The following is a 23,469-nucleotide window of genomic DNA, read 5'->3' on the forward strand; positions in this document are numbered from 1 at the left end:
CCCCTTGAAATGGAGGCCATCTTTTTGATCTATCTGCACGTTAGAAGATTTTGCAATGAACAAAGGTACTAACAAAAGCCACAGACAAGAGGGTTGGAAATACTTTCAAAAGGACAAATTACACATTATTATAAACTTGTCACAAACTGGAGCTTTATAGCTTCAGGATTCTGAAGATGTTTTAAGGGAGAGAAGGGCGGGTGCTTCTCCAGGGAATGGTAAAAAGGTGACCATACTGACATATCAGACTAGACTTGAGGGTGAAGAATGGGCTGAGGGCCTCCCCAGTGGCGCAGTGGGTTGAGCACAGCGCTGTGGAGCTGTTCGCAGCCTATGCAGTGAGGGTTCAATTCCTGGCCGGCCAGGGAGAGTCCCACATGGCGCGGCAGACCTCTCCTGTTGTGCCCGCTGCTCCCCCTCAGCAGTGTTTTCGGTCTGTCTGCCTGTTCTGCAACCCACTCTGTCTCTGGTGAATCCTCTCACCCTCCTGCGCCTCTGGCTTGTACCCCAGCTTTTGTATAAATAAAAAATAAATCTAAAAAAAAAAGTTCTTCGGAAAAAAAGAATAGGGCTGAAAAGAAGGGGGAAAATAATATAGTACTTTTCTGTATTTATGCTTTTCTACATTTTTGGATTTATGTTTGCATGAGTGTATAACTATTACTTTCAGGAAAAACAAAATCCTCCAAAACCTATTTCAAAGCAATATATATGTGGAAATTTTTTATTTAAGGACATTGATGTACTGTGACAGAAGCAGCAGCTCAGGAAAATTCTCATGGAGTTGCCCAAAGGATTTCAGTCCATCCTGCCAGCGACCACATACTTACAAACTTAGGGTTGTCTAAAAGCATTCAGGAAAAAAAGGGCAGACTAAGCATTTTATAGAAATAAAACTATTCTAAGATATTGATCAGATTCCCTCCATCAATGACACAAATCATAGATCACGAATATTTCCACTAATTAAAATTTCTCAAATGACTCAGTGGAAAGGATTTGTTATCTTAGTGGAATTATTTTACCTATACTTGAAAAGGGCCGTGATCCACGCTACTAAAACAATTACTATTTCTAATAATGAGCACCTTCTTCCCTTATTTTCTTGTAAATAGACATTTTCTTTACTTGACACAAATCTTTTCTAATACATAGATGAACCAAAATATCCCAATTAAAACTGTTAAAGTTTTTATATAATAAAATGTAACAAAAATCAAATTAAGTGGCAAACATGTCTTCTTCGTGGTCTACATGAATGATTAATATCTCCACGGAGGGAACAAAATAATTTTAAACTGGTCAGAAAGTCAGAAGCCTAGTCTAAACAATAAATGTACCATAAGGTCTTCCATCTTCCTGAACTTGAAATGCATTTAGATAATCTTGCTGAGTATCAACAAAAACTTAATCTTCAGACACTTAGTTTCAGAATGGTTTAGAATGAACAAATGCTACCTTACCTCTTTACCATTTAGGCTTAGAACGCTCAAGGCAGAGCTCCCCTCCAAAAATGTAACCCACATTTTATCTTCTACAAATCTTCAAGAAAGGGAGAGACAAGCAGTAAAAAAAAAAAAAACAAAAACAAAAACCAGAATTAATACATTAAACATAACTAATCCAACAGCCAGTCCAATTATTACTGATTAACAGGAGCCTGGAGAGGCCAGGAAGTGAAAAAAAAAAACAAACAAACACCGAAGAGGGAGCGCAGTGGAGCCGGCAGTGACCTGCAGGCGGCACTCTTCTCTAAATGTTGAAATTCAAATTTCTTTCAAATACTAAATTAACACAACAGTCTGGCAGAAGAAATAGGCTTATGAACCTCCATTTCTGAATCCTGCTAATTCATCTTTCATTTCTTTGACAAAGAAAAAAAGCACCAAAGGCCGAGTTCAGAGAGACCCTATAAGGAGGGGTATAGGGTTAGAATCCAAGTCTCCTGACTCCATAGTCCAGTACAACGCAATTTCACTAGCTCCCTGACTTCCCTGAAGCAAATTTCTTTTAACCAAGAAAGAAATTAGGGCATTATGGTTATGTATATGTGTGTGTGTTTGTGTGTATGTATGTATGTACATATGTATGTATCACTCTCTCCCTTGAGTTCTGTACATGTATATGCATGCAGAGCACTCTGGGCCTGAGGAACCTTGGGTTATGGTACTTGCCTCTATTAATGGACAACCACTGACTTTTGAAATTTCGGTGGCCTTTGCTCTAAGTTAATAATTTTGGAAGAAGAAACCCCCAAAAGGGAAAATTAAAAAGGATATTAACACAAGTTCTGGTCACTGATGTGCAACAATGAACAAATTACATTATAATGTTATCAGTGTTATTTACAGAAACAATTTTATAAGCTGAACTACTCCCAAATGTATAAATGAAGTATCAAAATCCTTAAAAGATTTTTCAGAGATGAAAGGGGAAAACATGGCCATGCACGTGCACTATGCCGTAGCTAGCTCCCAGCCCCCAACATTATTTGTGAGTGGCAACAAAGCAGTTGTGGTCAGATGGCAGAGGAAATTTCTTGGTCCTATCCTTAATTAGCAATGTAACCTTACACAGTTCTAACTTTAATAAGACATGATGGTTCTAATAGCATGGATTTATAAGGCACTTTTAAAAGTTGTATTTTTTTTCCTGGTTTCACTCACTAGAGTAAAAGGTTCTTGACTTTGCCCCCAAATAGCGTGTATATATAAAAATTTGTCCCAGCTACATTTCTAGGGGTCCTCTTATTCAAATATAAAGAGGTTTACAGACTTCAGTCATTCACTCCTTAATGACTGTCTTGTTCTAGACCAAAATAACATCAGCTTAACCTTACTGGCGACAGGGACCTCTCCCTGTTCACTTCCATCATCTGCTTTTTCTTTTCTAACATGTCTAAAGGTGTAACAACCAGAATATTCCAGCTGTGGAGACAGCCCATGTAAATGCCTCGTTTTGTTACCAATACTTTTTCTAATTATGAGAAATGCTTTGGGGAAAGCTCCAATTTAACACCAATTTCTTTATAAGCTCGTTTATAAAGCACAAAGCTCCTTTTCTTCTAGTAGTCTCTCCCCCCTCATGTACACTTTGGATTCTCTTAGGCCCAGTGCAATCAATATTTTACATTTGCTCATAAGGACACTTATTTGCTACTTTGCCACCCACTCACACAGTCCACATGGTGCTCCTGGTGGTTTGGCAATTCTGAATTTGGCAAAGCTTACCGTGATCTCTAAGTCTGTATATTTCAATATGTACTTCCTAGAGCCTTAAGATTTTAGTAATTTTTTTTTTCTTTTATAGCTTTAGGGTAGAGATTTGCTAAAATACTTGAGGGAAGTCTAAGCACTATTTCCCTCTTCGTTCATTTATTCTCTGAATGGACTCTGGGCTGTGTAGGCATGCCTCACTCCACAGAATACAAACCATCTTTGGTCTGGGACTATTCAGTTTAAGGCCTAGGGAAGCCACTGGACACACAATGACCTTCCAACTAGATTACAAGCAGGAATTGAATCTTGAATTTGTTTTTTCTGCTCTTTTGCAGCACCTAGTATACAAGTACATCCACCAAATACCTATAAACCATACCTAAGTAAGCAGATGAACTGCACTGAAAGAGATGTAATAGTACCTCTTCCCTATGAAATTCACACATACCCATGCCATTCGATCTCTCAAAACTGCTATGCACTTGAAAGAGAACATTTTTTTAAAGAGGCATCTGGGTCTATAAGAGGCAGATGGTTAAGTCAATGACAGAAACCAAGACTGTAATGGATGACTCCTGACTCATCATCATCTGGCAGTGCTGCTTCTGCATTAATTACAAATTAAACATATTTAAAATTACTCAAGACATCAAATTTCTTAAACTGGAGAGGAAGGGAGAAGGGGGAGTCACTACATTGTCTAGATTCTACATTTGTATTCTCACTTGGTTGTCTTAAGAAGTAACAACCAGAATATGGAGGCAGCCGTGGGTGTCCATCTCCTATCTCTCCTTAAAAAAAAAATGTATTCCTCTATGCTTAAAAAAAAAAAAAAAATCACAGCTTCATTTTGCCATACAGCTTTGTGAATTATGTGATATAGGAAACTTGTAAGATCTATTCTCATTGTGTACATATTTTTTATCAATTGTTCCTATATTCTTTGACTTTAAATTTTTAGTAGAAAATTCAGTTTTAAAACCTGTTCATTCTTTGAATAACATTTCTAGAATATGGTTTCCCTATAGTTTCTCATACACAATTCAAACACTAAATACAGTGACTTTTAATATAGAAATATTTTACTTACCTTATGAGTATAACTTCACCAAAATTTGTAAACTGCTGCAAAAGCTCATCAATCAAAGCATCATCAAAAAAGTTATGTTCTGGTGAAGCACTTCTGATTGAGACTAACACGGTACCGTCTGGTGGTCCCTGAACGGCAATTACTTCTTTATAAATATTTTGCCTCTCTTCAGCTTCAACTTCAAATATATCTATATCAATCAGGGCAATGACAGGCCTTAAGGCAAAGGAAAATAGAGGTATTAGAAATGTTTAAAAATGATGCATTCAGAACAAATGTGAAGCATCACTGGGATACTGACCTGTGGTCTGAAGTCTTAAGCTCAGCTCTCCCATAGTGCAGCAAAGTGCCAGGAGTCCACGTGTAGAGGATTTTGCTTCCATCTTGGAAACTAGCATTTAGAAGATCTAAATCTTCAGCTGTATTAAGAACACAAGAGAAGCCACATGAGCATGACAGATCGTGTGAGCAAGGAGCTATCTCTTGTTTCATTAGCTTCGTTGTCTGAGGTTGGGATGCCAGGTACACCTGCTAACAGGCAAGAATTCTAGACACCTTTAAGTTAGAAAAAGTTGCTTTTTGGTAAACTTATCATTTTATGTTTTACTTAGTAAAATTAAGAATAGGCTTTAATTCTGAGATTACTTAAATGTCTATGACCAAAAGTATTTCATAAATAATTTAATAGATAAGTATTAGTTCAAAATAATTCCAAACCACTTTAGCTCTTCAGGTTAAAAACCTTATTAAAGGTTTTCAATTTTCAACTGAAAATGTTATAAAAATATTTCCTGGCTTCTCTTTGTATGATTTTATGTCACTGAAAGAACATGGATTGAAAAATTAAATTGGTATAAGGTCTGAGAAAATTAAAAAAAAAAATCTTTTATATTTAAATATTATTCTATTCTAGATGAACTGTGTTGAACAGATTAGCCTTCTTATTTCCTTATAAACTAATTTGCACTAATTCATTTAAATAAGGAAGTGCATCTCCCAACCTGATCTATCAAAAGGCCATTTCCTCCTTCTCCACAGCACACGGTCTGTCCAGGCAGGGGTGCGGCACTTTTCACTGGTGTCATAGTCATCAGAAAATAAATCATACTTGTACGTCGGTGCAAAGGTTACTTTTCCCTCTAAAAATCCTCTAAAAATCTAAAATAAACACACACAAAGTAAGTTATTCAAAAATGCAAAACAAAGGCCTCCCCTGGTGGCACAGGTGGTTGAGCGCAGCGCTGAGAAGCTGTCCGCAGTCTCTGCAGTGCCAGTTTGATCCCGGTCAGCCGGTGAGAATCCCACATGGCGCGGCGGACCACTCCTGTCTCACCCACTGTTCCCCTCAGCAGTGTATTTCAGTCAGTCTGCCTGTTCTGTTCCCCTCTCTGTCTCTGGTGAATCCTCTCACCCTCCCACCCATCTGGCCTGTACCTGGGTTCTTGTATGCATGGATAAGTAAATCTTAAAAATAAATAAATAAAAAAAAAAGATAGCCTACTATTTAAAAAAAAAAAGACAAAACAAGTTGTTTCCATTCAGGAAGCCATTCATTACATGTCTACTATGTGCTGGACTCTTACAGGAAATGTGTGTGCATCTGATGGGTTTTGTTAGCTGGAGGGAACTAAGCTCAAGAAAAAACAAACTAAGACATGGCCTTTCTCATTCCATTTGTTTGATCTTCAATTGAATAAAGTACAAAAATGTGAACAAGGGAATTCCACTAGCCCTTGAGCTATAGTTCTATGTGGGATTTTGGAAGTCATCGGGCTTAAACTCTTATCTCAAGTGAGGAACTAAAGAATTCTGGTGGCGCCCAAAGTGTTAGAACTTAAGTCTGATGACCTCAAAGTCTGATGACTTCTTAACTGCCTCCCCAAATTTTTTTATATTATTTCTTCCAAAATACTGTGACTATAAGTTTTAAGAAATACATTTCCAGGGCCTCCCCAGTGGCACAGCGAGTTGAGCACAGCACTATGAAGCTGTCCGCAGCCTTTGCAGCACGGTTCGATTCCTGGCCAGGCAGGAAGATTCCCACATGGCGTGGCAGATCTCTCCTGTCACACCCGCTGCTTCCCTCCAGCAGTGCTTTCGGTCTGTCTGCCTGTTCTGCAACCCACTCTGTCTCTGGTGAATCCTCTCACCCTCCCGCACCTCTGGCTTGTACCCCAGCTATTGTATAAATAAAAAATAAATCTAAAAAAGAAATACATTTCCAAAAGCATATGATAAGAGAAATACACAAAAGATAAATAAAGTAGATTACCACAGGATCTTTAAAGCCAAAAAAACAGGGGCCTTGAAGTCTAAGATTCTAAATTTGCTATCACTACAGAAAAACATGTATGTTCTTTCATTTGAACATGATCTAAACCTGAAGGGGGAGATCCTATACCTCTAAAACACAAACACTGTTGTAAACTAATGTTATTTCAACATAAAAAAAAAAAAAAACTTCAGAAAACAAAAAGAAAGTGAGTCTTGCAGAGATTTTTTCCTCCTAGGAATTATGAGGGTTTTTTTTTTTCCTTTAAAGGAAAGGCAATTCTGTATCTATTAAACTACAAATATATATTTATTAAGTATAAAAAGATTCCAAGAGAGTAACAAAAAGGGAACATTACAATGAAGGAAAGTGTGTTTCATAACCAACAATTCCCTTCTTTTCAATGCAAGTGTCTTCTGAAGTATATATAGATATATATATTTATATACCTGTCCAGTATTTTTCTGATTGATAAGTTGATCTCCTGCTATAAGAGAATCCCAATTTTGCTGTCTTATCAGTTCTTTAACTTCTTCATTAGGAAGATCAATTCGATAGTTGAAATCGCCACACCAAAATACATAGTCATGGGAAAATAGCATCCTTCCCTGGAAGCAAGGAGATGGAATTTTAAATTCAAAACAACCAAAATAATTAAGACAGAGTATTTTACAACCATTTTTGTTGCCTCAGATAGATCTGCTTTCTGGCTATGCCCGGTTTATTTAATCTAACTACTATAAACTCATGAAATATTTATCTATGCAAAAACCGTTGATGCTTTTAGGAACCATGTTAAATTTACAAATACACTGATCTAAAATTTTGGGTAAATTAAAATAAGTCTTAGAACTTCTCCTTCAAGAACAAGCAGCAAGTGCTTACCATAGGAAAACTCAACTTCCGTGCTATTTCTACAAAATCTTCATTTCTCTCTTTGACTTGTGATTGCCCTGCAGCAAAGTGGCTGCAGACGAAGCAAAGGCTTGTGGTATGGAACAGCATCCGGATCGCAACTGCTCCCTTGTTTCCAGTTGCCCCTCCCATCCCAGTCTTCACTGTATCAACTGCAACATCCCTTTAAAACAAAGAATTTCAAATCAAAGATCTGAAAGTTCAGTAGTCCTTGTAGGAAATTAGGAATATGTGTATGATATACAGATGCTGACTTACAAAGATGTGCACCTGAAATCTATACAATGTCATAAACCAATGCTACTTCAATAAAAAATTTTTTAAAAGAAATTAGGACTGTATATTACATAATTATTATAACTACACATTGCCTGGGGCTTTGAGGGCAAGGCTGTAAAGAGTACAGTAAAACTGTGAGTGAGTCTTTAAACAAAAACATTTTTATAAGAACCACAAATAAGTGTTTCTCTGAGGCAGCAAACATTAGAGGCCGTTTTCTGGTCATCTGGTGGAAGGAAGTAACCTCACAAGAGTGTTCTGTTCACTGACCTGATAAAAGGAGCGTGCTGCGGTCTGATAAAGACAAACAGACAGACGCCCACCAACTGCTCAGAGGCCAGCAGCACGTATTTGTTGTCTCTGGAGATGGTCTTCTGAAGTTCCACAGCCCAGAGCTTCTGATTTGTTGTGCTACCAGAAAACATGAAAAAGAGAATCTTTCAAAAGATAGTGACACTGGTCAATTAAGCCTTAATTAGTAAAACCGTAACCCGCTATTATGAAACCCAAGGACAGGAAACTCTATGCAAGCTGTTATTTCCTTTAAAAGAAAAACTCAAAATTTAGCCAAGACAATATTATACTTCAAAATCTATTACTCCTCTCCAAACAAAATCTGAGTTTCCTTATTGAATGAGAACTCAGCATGTGAGTAATCTCAAGTTTGTATGTTTTTCCTTATGTGTTCATTAGGATAATACAGAAGTGTATGCTTCCAGACACTTTTCCCCTTTTTATTTTTCTGGAGTATAATTATTATATATTTTAAAATCTTACAGAAATTTTTAAAGTAAACACAGAAAAAGATAATCATAAAATAAACTACTGTATACATTTAGCCAGATTAAACAGTTATCAATATTTTGTTCATCTTTTTCTTATCTCATTTTTTTTATAAGTGTGGAATATTTTAAACCAAGTCTAAGACATATATCAGTTCACCTGTAAATACTTTTGCATGCATCCCTACTACAACAGGGCACTTTCATTTTTACATAAAAAATGTGATGCTATAGTCACACTTGAATTTTAAAATTCCTTAATTATCATTTCATATTTGTTCATATTTAAATTTTCCTGATTATCTAAACAATTATCTTCTTATAGCTGCTTTCTTTAAAGCAGGGTCTAAACAAGGCCCACACATTGCACTTGCCTCTTGAATCTCTCCTAATCTCTAGTGATTTTCAAGTCTCCCCACTCTACCAGTCTACCCCACTCCCCACTCTACCCTCTATTAATGCATTTTTTAAGAAGCTGGGTCATTTGTAAAATGTGGATTTGGCTGATGTGTTCACATGCTATCTTACCTTGTCCCTCTACCCCTAGCATTTGCTTTAAACTGGTTAATATAGAAGCCTGATTAAGAAACACCTTCAATTTATTTATTTTGGCAACAATAATCTCTTGGGCGGTACAGTCACCCTTATATCACAACAGGAAGTACACTTTCTGTGATGTTACACTTGGTCAGCTGTTGAGATAGTAACAATCTAATCAACTCTTTATTATAAAAAGTTCCCCCATTAATTCATCTTCTAGGGCTTTCCATCTATTGTTAATCATTGACTAGGCCTATTCACTGGGTGTTACAAAATATTGATTTTATAATTTCAGCATTCCACAGGATTTTGTAATAAGTTGGAATTCTTTTATAAAGAACTTTTATCATATAGTCAATTACTCTCAAACACAGTTCACACAAAGAAGGCAGGATAAATGCTTCAACATTTATAAATTTTAGGAATAACAAGTGGCTAAGAACCTCCAATGGAGTGCAAGACAGATGACAAGAGGTGAGCCAGAACATGACCTTACATCCCATCCCATCTGTCTGGCACTGTGCCATACCACCTCCAAAATACAAATTCAGAACACGGATTCATGACCACCCATAGCCCACCTCTATGACTTGGATTCTGAAATGAGAGTAATAGCTTTCTTCAGCTCACCCCTCAAACATTTTCTTAATGAACTCTACCTGACCATTCCAATTAAGAATGCACACACCTCCCACCTGCACATGCCTTATCCCCTTTTCCTCAGTTCTACTCCACTGTACTCACCATCTTTCAACAAGCTTCATCATTTACTTATAGTTACTCTTGATTGTCTCTTTCCCATTAGAATAGATCATGCAGGTAGGGTTGTTGTCTGTTTTATTCATTGATATATCTTGAGCACCTTTAAGGTTACATTTTTAAGAGTACAGAAAGATCCCAAAAGTACAAAGTTTAAACTATTCCGCAGTTTAAGAAGCCCCTACATGCCCCTCAGTTGGAAAATGTGCCCATGTCACCTCACTTACCTTGCATTCACAATATTTCCAGCATTCAACTCCACCATTTCTTCAAAACCAATTGCAAATATATCAGTTGGCTTACTTCTTTTATCTACAATTAAGCATCCAAGAAAGACTTTTAAAATAACAACTTTAGTCAAATGACAACCCAACAAAGATCAATACCAGATCGCAAAGTAGTCCATTTTTGTGTTTTAAGTTTAACCAAATTCAAATGAAAGGCAAAAACCCATCAGGGGGGCAAGATTACTCCAAATTTGCTGTCTATTCAAATTTGCTTCTTTAAAATGCATACATTGTACAAAAATGAAAAATGATGTAAAAAATGTACAAAATTAAGAAACCAAAAATTAAAAAATAAATCAATTTAAAAAAATGTTATTCTTGAAGATCCTTAAGTCCTTTCAGAAATCACTGTAAGGCAGAGAAAAAATATATTTCTCAAAGGTACACTGGGAAGGTCAAAGAAATCCTCAGAAAAGGCACTAAGTAGCTGAGAAACCATCTCAAATTAGAGCTAACAGTTGGGAAGGTCTCTGCACATTCAAATTTGAAAACCATGGGCTTGATCTATTTGCTAGGTGGAAGAAATCCAGAAAAATCAGAAGCTTTTCGGGGAATAAGATGGACCCTGCTGTTCTAGCCGTCTGCTCTCTCATAGCTGACAAGGACTGAAAGACAACAAAGCTGCTTGAGATAAGCTACCCAGGGGTACTTTGAGGAGTGCAAGTATTCAGAAATGAGGATAAATAGCTAGAAAGAGCCTACGAACACTAGGAACTAATACTGAAAAATGGAAAAGAAAGAATATTTATTTACTGTTATTGCCCAAATACGCATCATTTCATTTAATTACTACACACATCATGAAACAAAGTATTTCTGTCTTTTATTTACAGACAGGAAACTGAGACTTTGAAGAGCCTAAGCAACTTGCCCAAGTTCACACGTAACATGCAGTATGACACAAAGACTTGGGAACACACCCCCTGAATCCAAATCCTGGTTCTGTCACTATTAGTTGCACAGCCTCGGGCAGGTCACTTCCCTTCTGTGTCTCAGTTTTCTCATCTTTGAAATTGGACAATAGCATCTGTGCAGTAGGTCTGCTATGAGGATTAAATGAATGTAAATAAATATGAAGTACTTAGAATTGTATTAGCTATTAGTAATAATAGTAATTACAGTCACAATTCCAAACTAGCATCAGTCTAAGTGAAAAGGGGCATTTTAATGAAACTTTGAGAAAAATCCCAGGGTTTAACATGACTAAAGGGAAGTAAGAAGTAAAATTTGTATCTCACACTATTTCCTATGTATGTCACCTTCACATATACTAATTGACAAGTGCACACCATTCTGAAAAGGAATTAAAGTTGAATTTAAAAAAAAAGCGGCAGCCTCAAATTCATGATTCCAATCAAAATCTTAATGAAAGCATCCTCAGCTTAACGCCTGGTTCTGATTAGTAACAGCATGATGGCAGAGTACCCAAACTGAATGACAATCAAGTTCCTCACAGTGATAAGCTAGACCTGTTAAATTACAGACCAACAAATGTAGGTTTTGTGAGAACGCTCAGCATCCACTCTGAATGTTCTTAGTGACCAGACTGAGGACTAGATTTGAAAAATGGAACATACGAGGTTTGAAAATGAAACTGAAATTATCAATTATATAATAAGCTTGCCTTGTTCCAATTTAAAACCATAAGACTAGTTTTTCTTCTATATTGGTATGCCTTTAAAGATACCTGTTTATATATGTACCAAATCAAGTATCAAAGAAGAAATTTTTTAAACTTTTTTAATAAAGGAAAATAAAGGTCTAGGAATTAAAAAGAGATAAGACATTAACAGAGTTTATAAAAATGTTGGTCTTAGTTTTTATAAATCCAAATTTCTTTATATAAAAATGCATATTGTGAAGTGCTATAGTTGTTTTCTAGATCAGTGAGTCATAGTTTATATTAATTGAATCCATACTATAAAAAGCCAACCTTGAAACTCCTGGATGCCAGCTAACTTGGGTGCATCAAGAAGCCAGTCAGTGAGAGTCTGATTCCTAAAAGCTATGCTGCGGAACTGCTTCCCTCCGTTCACATTCCATGTTCCGACACACACTCGGATTTTCTTGGGCTTCGAATACTTGTAGAAATTCTCACACATGTTCTTTAGAACTTTAGAAGATGCTAATCAAAACCAAGACACAAAAGAATTTTAGCATTAAACCATATAGTTCTCATAACTGAGAAAAATGTGTGGAAGTACAATTATCATAAGACAAAACAAGCATAATGTACATGCACAGGCACAGATAGAGATCAGCCTTGAAAGCCCAGCACAATGCAATTAACCTACAGCAATTTTTTTTAAGAACATTAAATGCAATAGTCAAAGTAATAAGAGCTATTACAAAGCTATTACAGCAACATAAATCATGCAGAACAGTTCTGTTTTGATGAAAGAGCACATTATTTTATAATATACAAAATTAGAAACTGATTTTAGGACTACAGCAATTGCCTTTCATATGACTTTCACGTGGAGGCTGATAAAAATATAAATTTTATTTTCCCCCCAAAACATTTAATTGGAGATTACATTTAAGATTCTAACTACTAATAGGTGGTTTGATGAATAATGGCTCCTTGACAAATGTAAATTATGGACAATAATATGTCAGAGATTGAAGTCATTACTAAATGCTTGCCATCTTGCTCAGAGCAGAAGCCAAACTCCTTAACAATGGTCTACAAGGCCCTGAACAATCTGCCCTTGCCCTTCTGTCCTCATCTGCTACCTACCCCTTCCCTGTTCAATCTTACTCAGCCATTGGTTTCCCTACTATTTCAAAAAGATTCTAGGGCTGTTCCCAGCACAGGGCCTTTGCACTGGCTGTTCCACTTGTTGCAACACTCGCTTCCTTACCTCTTTCAGGTTTTTGCTTTCCCAGAGACCACCTTATTCAAAGTTTCATTCTGTCCCAAACCTTCCATGTTCCATTGTTGCTTTATTTCTTTCTATAGAATTTATTGCCAATTCCAAATTATGTATTTTATTTATTCATTCTGTGACTATCTCTCTCCCATTATAAGACTTGAGCTCCATGAAAGCAGAATTTTATTTACTGCATTCTCTTTACTGACTAGAAGAGTACCTGGGGCATAGTAAGTACTCACTAAATAATTGATGAATGAATGCTCAATAATTTTGAACCCTAAATCTTCTTCCTGCAATAATTTCTGACAAACACCTGCCTTTCTTCCTTCTAAACCACATTTTATTTTGCTTAAGTTAAATTCTTGGCACTTAAATTAGATAGAAGCTTAACAGGACCTCAAAATAAAAACAGATACTATGTACTTAATTGGCAGTTAACTAGTAAGAAGAAAAGGATATCAGAATGATACTCTCCCCTTTTACTACATGATCTTAGTTTATATTTATTATAGTTATTATTTTATGACAATAAGATACGACAATTTTAAAAGAACGAGAGTAAAAATTAGGGCAAAACTATCTCAGTATTATAATGAAAATAGTTTTGAGTTGTGAATCCCCTGAAAGAACTGTGATTTAGATGCTAAACTGTGTTCCCGGAGATAGACACGCCAAGTTCTAATCCTCTTGTAATTTAATTTATTTGTATAGAAGCGTCAGGTGGTGATGAAAACAGATTATTCGTTCTGGCCTGCAGGTAAGGTTAATTAAAAGTTGGCTGTTCCCACGTAAAGAATTACTCTCCATCACTATGGTTTATTACTGGCCTTTCTAACTGAAGTCACTGTCATTGTTATGACTATGACAGCAGCTTCTGCATTCCCTTCTACATCAAAATCCAAGCTCTATGATTGAGCAGTTTAAAATATTCAGCAAAAAAAAAATGAACTGTGTGAACAAAAACATGTTGCCATGTTATATGAAATAGGAAAGTCTGTATTTAAATGGAATGAAAAGTTACAAAAATTCTTTTCTTATTATTAACTAGTAGGCATCTTAATATGCAGAAAAAAAGTAGTAAGTCTATGTTCAAATAGATGTCAATCCTAAATACCTCATTTCAGAAAACTGACTTCATCATTCAAAATATACCCAAATGCCCCTTCTACCTCCATCCTTCTCAAAACAACAACAGTTATCTACCACATAACTAAGTAGAACAAATGTTGAGTGATTTCCAGTCTTAGTGAAGGGAAATAAATTTTTTTCAGCTAAACTTCTGGCAATAGCATAGCTTATGCTTTTTTGCCACAACTTCATGTTTAAAGTCAAGATCACAGACCTTTTCCCAGGAATGAAGCCATGAGATTCTACGAACAGGAAGGGCAAGATAAACAGTGACCTTTAGATCTTACATGCTTAACTCTTCTAACTTTATGAGCATCTTAATGCTTTTAAGAAGATTTCAGATTGTATTTTAGTTCACATATTATAGTCATGGAAAATATTTCATCCACAATGAGAAAGTGAAAATGCCTTTAAATATTATTGAGTAGTGATAATATCACAAAATACTATGCAACTAAGCCAAAATAAGTCACTGTTTTTTTCCCCATTAGCCTGTTTAAAGTATAATACTAGTAACATTTGTTCAATAAAATATAAAAGTGAAATTAACACTAGATAAATTATATTTGATTGGAGTTACGCATTTACTAGAGGAAGACAAAGAGCGCTGCATATTTTCTTCTAAGTGAAGATGTTTGTTTGCTTAACTTCACATTTTTTCCTCAGATAAAACAAGGACTCAATTATCCTGTTAGAATCTGAGGGCAAAATAAGATTTCCATTTATATGACTTTATTGATTTACAATATCAACTTTAGAAAAATAATGAAAAAGTTTTTTTCTTTTTTGTAGGTTGATTTTCTATACTGTACCTGACTGTAATGTCTGTTCAGATACTATGGATGCATCAAGAAGGAAACAAAGAATCATTAGTAAAACATCAAGTTACAGTTAAAACCTACAGTGTTACCACAAAACATTATAAGATGGCCTCTCTTTGTTCTTTCAAAGTCAATACGATGAATTTATTTTTATTGATGGCTACAGGGCACCAAAGATGAAAAATAAGTGACAATCACTGATGCAAAACCTCTCCATCCAAGAAAAACCCTACAGTGACTCAATGATGTCCAGAATTTCACGATCCCAAGGTTCCAGGCCTGCTTTTCATGCTACTTCTATGACTGACTTGAGTGTTGAGTGTGTGTGTGTGTGTGTACGTGCACATACGTGCACACATACACAAAGATGTAAGGGGGAATATAAATATGAAAACTCAAGAGACTGGAGGCTATTGAACATATGAAAGATACTGTCCTATCATGTACCTTCTAGTAATCTCTCTGTGACTTACCATTTGGTCAGTACCATCAGTTCAGTCATGACAAAACATATGTTAAAAATAAAATCACTAAGCTATGTATAACTGTGTAAATTCCCAGGGCATATGGGAAAAAATAGTTAGGGCACAACACTCAAAAATTTCTGCTGTGACTCACCAAACAGCAGCACAGTTTAACACACATTAAATGGTTAAGAAGTGCTTGAATGTTCCTTAAATATAGCACTTCACCTTAAAAAGATCTAAGTTAGCTTGTAGAAATGGCTATCAGGATGGCAGCAGTTTGTGAATGACAGTGGCTTGGGAATGACGAAAGATTCTCTGAAATGGGACGGAAAGTTTTAACAGAAGGTGTGGACAGGTGTGGCACAGCTGGTGACGGAGGAGGAGAGATGTCTGCGTGTGTGCATATGTGTATGTATGTGGTATGTGTACCCACCCCAGTTCTGCAGGGTGCAGTTTTCTGTGTAGATTGAGTGTTATTGCTGGCAGAGTCATGTATAAACTAAAGTAGAACTGGTATTATGTTCAATGTTCCCTAAGATAGCATTCATTTTGGAATAAACTCCCATTATCAGAACAAGTTACAGCACTGACACTACTGTTTTATTTGGCGTATGTTACAAACAGATTTAAAATGTGAAAACTATAAAACTGATTGTCAAGTTTGGGAATTCTTAGGTTTCTTTCTTCTTCAGTTGCTTACTTTCAATTATGGCTTAATAATACCTCCATGTCAAAGTGGGCACAAGTGGAAAGAGGGGATAGGATGCAAACCAGTCAAATCACTACTGCTGGAAGCCAGAAGAAAGCTTGAAGTGACAAGTTGTAGCCAAGATTGGATCTTGGTTTTTAGAGCTTTGGTAGGGCTCAGTCCCCCAACCTACTTATAGATCCCAGGGAAGCTGACTGCAACTGACTACCTTCACCGCCATGTGGAATTCAGAAAGATTCCATGATGACCTAATTGGCCACATAATTGTCCAAGAGTACATTACTTGATGAGGAACAATTTCTCCTTCTTGAACAGGGAAAACTGAAAGCTCTGGTTTGGGGATAACAAGAAATTAAAATGTTCAGGGTGATGAAAAGTCAAAATAGAAAAAAAATAGAATTAAGGAAATCTTATTTATTGAGCTATATATAATGACTGTTAAGTTTTTCCATCATGCATAATACTACTTACATATGCTTAACCAATATGAGCTCGAATTGCTTTGATTTTAATAGCTGATATGCTTAAAGACAAAAAGCTGCCCTGAAAGCTGTATATTTATATCAAATATTAAAATATGGAATAGTGAGCATCTAATAATAAGCAATATTTAAAATTATTAATTAATATGATTTAGTGTTTCTTCAAACAACAGCAACTAAAAAGATGACATTATAAAAGCTTTTGGGGTAGCAATTAGCAAAATAAGCAATACTGGTATTGCTTTTTCAACAAAGCATTTGTTTACTACATAATTAGGTTGTTGAATGTTCTATTAAAAGTACTCGCTGAATATTCTATGAAACCCTGCCTTATGTAGTCAGCAATACTTAAACAATTTACCTCCTCAATAAAAAGATTAAAAAAGAATACATGCATGAGCCTCTGTTTATGACTCAATACCACTGATGGTATAAACATTTTAAATATACAATTTTTAAAAATTACAACCATATGAAATTCCTTCCAAATTATATTAATCAACTCAATCTAAACTTTATGCAATAAAGCTTACATTTACCTCTTAGACTTTTAGAAGAATTATAAATAGTATGAACTAAGTAAAATATAAAGTAAGCACACATACCACGCAAACTTCCAGTAGTTAAAAGTGCCCGAGCTTTGTCAGCTAAGTCACTGTTTAGAGTGTTTCCCAGGAGCAGAACATCAATGGCCTCTTGCTTGGAGCTGTCAAAGAAGTTATTCTGAATTGTTCTGGTAACAGAACGTGCACCATCTTTCAACTTTCCAGCCTGTTGGGGAAGGAAGGAGCAAGGATTTTCATTCTAAATATTGTTATTTTACCCAGTGGGCATTTTGAAATTTGAAATCAGTTTTATATGATTTTACTATAATATAAAGAACCCAATACTTCCATTTTGAATATTTAACCATCTCATTAAAATGACTCAAGATGCCACTGTTTCTTTTCATCTTTTAGATAACAGCTGTGCACAAACGATGGAAAAAGCTCAGTCTCACAATTGCGCCCAATAATGACACCCAGAGCAGTAAATGTGGAAAACTGTTTACTATAACGAAAATAAATGGAGGGAATTTTATTTAAAGCAAGGAAATTACTTTTTTACATCCTAACTTACAGACTTGGGATGAGATAGGGAGAAGCAGGGGAGAAAAAGAAGGACACACTATACTTATGTGTTCTTAGAAAAACTTCAAAGTTCATAGCAGGAAAATGCTCCCCAATAACTTATATTAGTCAAAACTAAAAGAATGAAAGGCTAGTCTAAAAAAAATTTCAAATTACAGTTCATAAATAAATACTACATGTAAACTACAGTTTATTTATTTTAAGCCATTTTATTGTCTACGTAAAAACAATAAACATGCCAATTCCTACAGTAAGTTAATTATAACCTTTATGAACACTTATTTTCCTTAGGCATGTTAGTTACCATAAAGATTTATTCTGATTTTACAGATTTGGATGATTGTTTAAAAAAACTGTTTTAGAAAAAAACTTTGATTTGTAATATGTATTTTTTATTCCTTTAACTTAAGGCTTAAAATGTTACTTCCTTCCATATAATAATATAGACAAATGACATTTGAAAAGACACTCACCATTCACATATCAGGCAATTAATCAAAAGGAACCCAGAGAAAGGAAAAGAAAGAGCAGTTCAGAAGTTAGATTTTAGTTCAATTCAGATTAGTAGATGTAATAATACAAAATTTCATTATGTATTACGTAAGAGAGACCGAAGATCACTGAAAATATATGCAACCTCTGACATGTATTGTCTTAGTCACTATTAAAACAAAAAGGTAGAAGAACATAAAAATATTTTAAGCAGTGGTTCTAGAAAATAAGGTTTTAACAGCAAGAATTAGGTTTTCTATTTAAAAGGAATAAAAGTTTAACAATTTCAGGCTTTTAAAAATAGGGATCATTTTAGAAGTAAATATTTGTATATGTCAATACAAGTTGTTTCTATGTGATGAACAAAAGAAATTCTGCAGGTAAGATCAATACTTCTGAAAGGATGCACAGCAGTTTATGAGACATACAAGAGGAGGAAGATTTGGAAATTAAAAGAAGACCTAGATATAATATCACTATACTAAAGAGGCTGAATAGGAACTGTGAAAGTGTTGTTCCTTCTGTTCCTGTGGTGATTTCAGGAACTGCAGAGAATTAAAACGTTAATAAATTCAACTAAAGCCAGAAGCCTTAAAAAGTCAATATTTAAATGCATAAAATAATGAAAAGATATTATGCATGCTTTCAAAGTCCCTCAATAAGGGCCAAAGACTAGATCAGAAAGCATTCTATAGATAATACCAACAATTAAAAAGTTAAGTTTAAAGTACAAAAGTGTAAGTACATATCTCACATTTTTTTTTGCACATTTTGATAGCCTCCTTCTCAGGGTAATATAAGGAAAAGAATAAAAACTTAACATTCAAGCCCTAATTTTGTAGCTTTCATAGTTGGTATTGAATACATGGTCCACTGACTTATTTTTCCATCTATTATATGTCATACATCTATTAAATACTGTGTCAAATGCTGGGGACAATTAAATGACATAGGACCCTTTATGAGGAGGCCTATAATTTTAAAAAACACAATATTTATAACCAAATTAAACAATATAAAAAGTAAAATAGATATACAAGGGAAAATCATACACACACACACACACATGCTTAGTGGATTACCACTAAATGATAACGTCATGAATACACACACCCCACACCCAGGGAAATAAAACTATTTTGCAGTCAATTGTCAATATCTACTACAGTATCTACTAAGTTAAAGAGGACATGAAAGCACAATAAAACAGAATTCTCAAACAGGTACCTAAAAAATAAATTAAAAAGAGACCACTTAAAATCTTTCTTAAAAGAAGAAATAGAATCTTCTGTGACGTTACATAGCTGTAGACCCACCTTTGCTTTTCCTTCCAGGGCACCAGTGCCTGCATATATCTTACTGATCGAGTCACCATTCACAGACCACATTGACCGAAACACTTCTTGAAAACGGGTCACCAACTGAGGCTTTTCAGCTAAGCCCAGAGCTTCCAACTGTTTAGCTAGCATCTGTAATAGTAAACAGAAACTGCCTTCAGTACATTTAATACATCAATTATGATTTTACTTTTTTAAGAACTACAAGAATCAAACCAAATATTTACTTATAGGACTATCAGGAGCTGCATTCTGACAACGTAAGTTTATTAGGTTATCTGTGTTATTTCCCACCATTTCAATTTTGAAACTAAGTATCAAATTAATGAATCTTACAAATAACTTAATAATCCCCTGCAGCAATAAGAACTTCTTTCTGTTTAAACAATAAAATTAATCTTATTAAATATCCCTATAAATCAGATTACTCATTTAACTAGAACGAATTACTCAGCAAAATGTATAGTAGGAGGAAAAAAATAATAAAAATTACCTAGTTTATCTAAATATATATAGATAATATTCTCTAATTTGGTTCTATACATTTGAGTATTTATGGTGAAGCAATTATGAGAAAAGTAGAGTTGTTCTTGAATTGTCAGAACAAAAAAAGGCCATATATCTAAATATACAACTTTTATGCATAAAATCTATATTGATAAGACGTATAGGGAAAATGAGAAAGAACAGAGAATGCAAGGAATATAAGAATCTTTGGGCCACCACAATGACTCCATTACAGATAAAGTGCTTAGAAAAATTATTTGTCTTTAGAGTCAAAGCAATGTATAATTTTTTTTATCAAGTCTATTTCTCTTCGAATCCAGTCATAATTTATGTCTTGTGGTTTTACTTAACTCCATCCCATTTGTGTTTATTTCATTTTTTAATTTTTCTCTCTATGTGTGGCAATTATCTATATCTATAGATGGATCAAGAACTAAAATAACAGGGGCCTCCCTGGTGGCGCAAGGGGTTTTACACCACACTATGAAGCAAGCTGCATCCTCTGCAGCATGAGTTTGATCCCTGGATGGCCAGGGAGCAACCCACATGGCACAGCAGACCTCTCCTGTCTCCCCGCTGCTCCCCTCAGCAGTGTGTTTCAGTCAGTCTGCCTGTTCTGTTCTCCACTCTGTCTCTAGTGAATTCTCTCACCCCCTGCATCTCTGGCCTGTACCCCAGCTCTGGTATGCATAAATAAATAAATCTTAAAAAAAAAAGGGGGGGGGTCTTCCCGGTGGTGCAGCGGTTGAGCGCTGGGTTGCGAAGCTGCCCGCAGCCTCTGCAGCACCGGTTCGATTCCCGGCCTCCAGGCAAGGGTCCCACATGGCGCGCAGACCCCTCCTGCCGCCTGCTGCTCCCCTCAGCAGTGTGCTTTGGTCCTTCTGCCTGTTCTGCTCCCTGCTCTGGCTCTGGTGAATTCTCTCACCCTCTCGTGCTTCTGACTGTACCCAGTGCTTGTATAAATAAATAAATAAATCTTTTTTTTTTAAAAAAAAAAGCTATCATAGAGAATAAATCAAAATAAGTCCCCACAACTTCCTTTATCATTTATACCTCCCTCTCTTTGAAGAGTTGGGCACAACTGGTCTCTGCTACTAATTTAGTTTTACCTAGTTCAGCAGTAAATTTTGAAGCCTGTCAACCAACTAATAGGGAGTTTTCTCCCACCAACTGCCAATTTTGTATAGTCAGATGCTTAATCAACTCCTGAAAACTGACACGTGTCATTCATTTACTGAAGACTTCAAGTATTTCAATAAGCTTACTTTCAGAATCTATGAAAATGTAAAAGACCGCTTAAAAAAGACTTGGAATAAGTCCAAGACATGTGATTAAAAACCATCCAAATGACCAAATGCCTGCTTTCACTTCTGTTGTCTCTGTTATATTTTCTAAATAAATTGTAATGATAGACCTTAATGACAGATTTCATGACAGGCAAAGCAGCAAATTTATTTAGTTACAAAGAAATTATATTTCTGCAGTATTCTATAAACCATACTTTCATTTTGAGCTAGAAAGAGCCTCAGCTGCAGAGTAATTAACCAATATTCTGGCCAAATTGAAGATCATTAACTAGAGGAAACAGGAAAATATTACTTCCTGCTCCTATTTTTTATAGTGTTTAGAATGACACTAATTGTCCGTAGTGCTAAATAAAGACACACCATAGCCCTATGAAGCTAATTGTTGCATAAGAAAGTTTAGAAAGCTCAGCACTGCCATAGTTTGCCAAATAGTTTAGACTATGTCTACATTAGACTGAATTTGGTAGATAAGTGGTAAAGAAAAAACCTTTCAGAGAAGTTGAATCTCATTATCTTTTATTCTCACTAACAATGGCATGCTCATCTCAGGTTTTTCAGAGTTATTGATTTGAAATGCCATATAAACTGCAATGGGTACAAGACTGTCAAAAATACAACCCTGTAATACTGTACATGTGAAAACAGATCCTTCCCAATTCCTAAGAGACTTTTAAAAGACAATGCAGAGCATGAAGGTCACGTACATACACACACACGTACAATTTTTCTTCTAAAATATAACCAAAAGATTGCTTCTCGGCCTTTTGGCTAAGATCAAGTGTAAAATATAACGAAAAGAAGCAATTATTGGAATAGCATAAACAGAAGTTTTTTAAAAGGGAAATTTAAGGAACAGTAGCAGGAAATAGCTACCTAAAGAGAGAACTTTGAACAGGTAATGGAAACTTTAAATTAAAAGGGAATGCCCCCTCCCCTCTCCCCCCAAAAAACACTAGAAGAGAAGCAGAGCTCATCTTTAATGAAGCATAATTTTATTCTGTGAAAACAAATGAGAAACAATATTACAAAAACTCTAAAGGAGGCATCATTTGATACAAGTCTCCTACACATAAATTTTGATTTTTGTTTTACCTCTAAGCCAAAGAAAGCCTGCACACTATTTGTTCTGTCAAGACAATCCAAGCAGTTTGTTCTAACTGTACCACTCTGGCATCTGTAACAAATTCAGTAAAGTCAAACAGAAACAACAGTGAGAAAAACTAAGGTGATTAAAATGCAGCATCCGTTTACTATCCCCAACATTTTACTATTTACAACATTTTCTATTACAATTAGCAAGCCCACAAAAAAGATGAAAATGTTTTGCAGTGAACATCCAAATACCCACCATCTAGACTCTAAAACTGTTACTATTTTCCCCCATATCTTCTTTAGCACATATCTATCTACTCATTCATACCCACTTATTTTTAACTAGGTTTATTACCTCATAGTTCTTTGCACATAAAATATAATCAAATATTTATGCAAAGAATTTTAAGCACTTAAGATCTGTTATCTCTATTAAATGTTCTATAAAATGTCCATGACATTTGTACTAAATACTGTACAAACTGAAAAAACTAAAAATTTGACCTTCCTCTATTAGTTTACCTCAACTTATATTCTGAACTTAAAATTTTCAGTACTTTCCTCCTGTATGTCCTAAGCAAAACCTGAAGATTTAAGTTATAGTAAAGCAGACTACCAATGCATTTTAATGTATCTGCACTTAACAGTCCTTACTGAGGTCAAGACATATTAAAATACTAGTTTTATGAGAGATGTGAAATAGTCTCATAGATATCAAAAAGCAAGAGATCTGAAGTCAGATGAATCTTAGCTCAATAACTCCTAGTTATATGCCCTGGGTAATTAATGGCTATGCCTCAATTTCCCAAATGTTAGTGGAGATAATAACAGAATCTCTAACTATAATTGTTTCTGATATATGTACAGGTATACTGCCTAGCCTATATTATGTGCTCAATAATATAAGCTATTTTTTTTTTTTGCTGAATTCTAAAGAAAAACAAAACAATATCAAGTATAATAAAGATAATTCATTTAA

At 35.2% G+C, this 23,469-nt stretch overlaps 1 protein-coding gene across 5 annotated transcripts in view; it reads right to left on the reverse strand.

Moving 5' to 3' along the window:
- Positions 1–23,469, reverse strand: part of SYNJ1 (synaptojanin 1) — a gene marked incomplete at both ends in the record, with an annotated part of 71,562 nt that overhangs the window by 17,538 nt on the left and 30,555 nt on the right. For 2 of the 5 annotated variants that reach the window (XM_084231004.1, XM_084231003.1), the window contains 12 exons: positions 1,464–1,542; positions 4,309–4,524; positions 4,610–4,727; positions 5,310–5,466; positions 7,030–7,188; positions 7,466–7,658; positions 8,045–8,185; positions 10,083–10,167; positions 12,076–12,267; positions 17,231–17,396; positions 19,564–19,716; positions 22,491–22,572. In XM_084231004.1, coding sequence (XP_084087130.1) covers positions 1,464–1,542; positions 4,309–4,524; positions 4,610–4,727; positions 5,310–5,466; positions 7,030–7,188; positions 7,466–7,658; positions 8,045–8,185; positions 10,083–10,167; positions 12,076–12,267; positions 17,231–17,396; positions 19,564–19,716; positions 22,491–22,572 — 1,741 coding nt within the window. Of the gene's footprint in view, positions 1–1,463; positions 1,543–4,308; positions 4,525–4,609; positions 4,728–5,309; positions 5,467–7,029; positions 7,189–7,465; positions 7,659–8,044; positions 8,186–10,082; positions 10,168–12,075; positions 12,268–14,958; positions 14,983–17,230; positions 17,397–19,563; positions 19,717–22,490; positions 22,573–23,469 lie in introns of all 5 variants that reach the window. The other 3 variants (XM_084231002.1, XM_084231001.1, XM_084231000.1) reach the window with 2 other exon arrangements.

Source organism: Talpa europaea (genome assembly GCF_964194135.1).
Source record: "Talpa europaea genome assembly, chromosome: 4".
Taxonomy (NCBI): domain Eukaryota; kingdom Metazoa; phylum Chordata; class Mammalia; order Eulipotyphla; family Talpidae; genus Talpa; species Talpa europaea.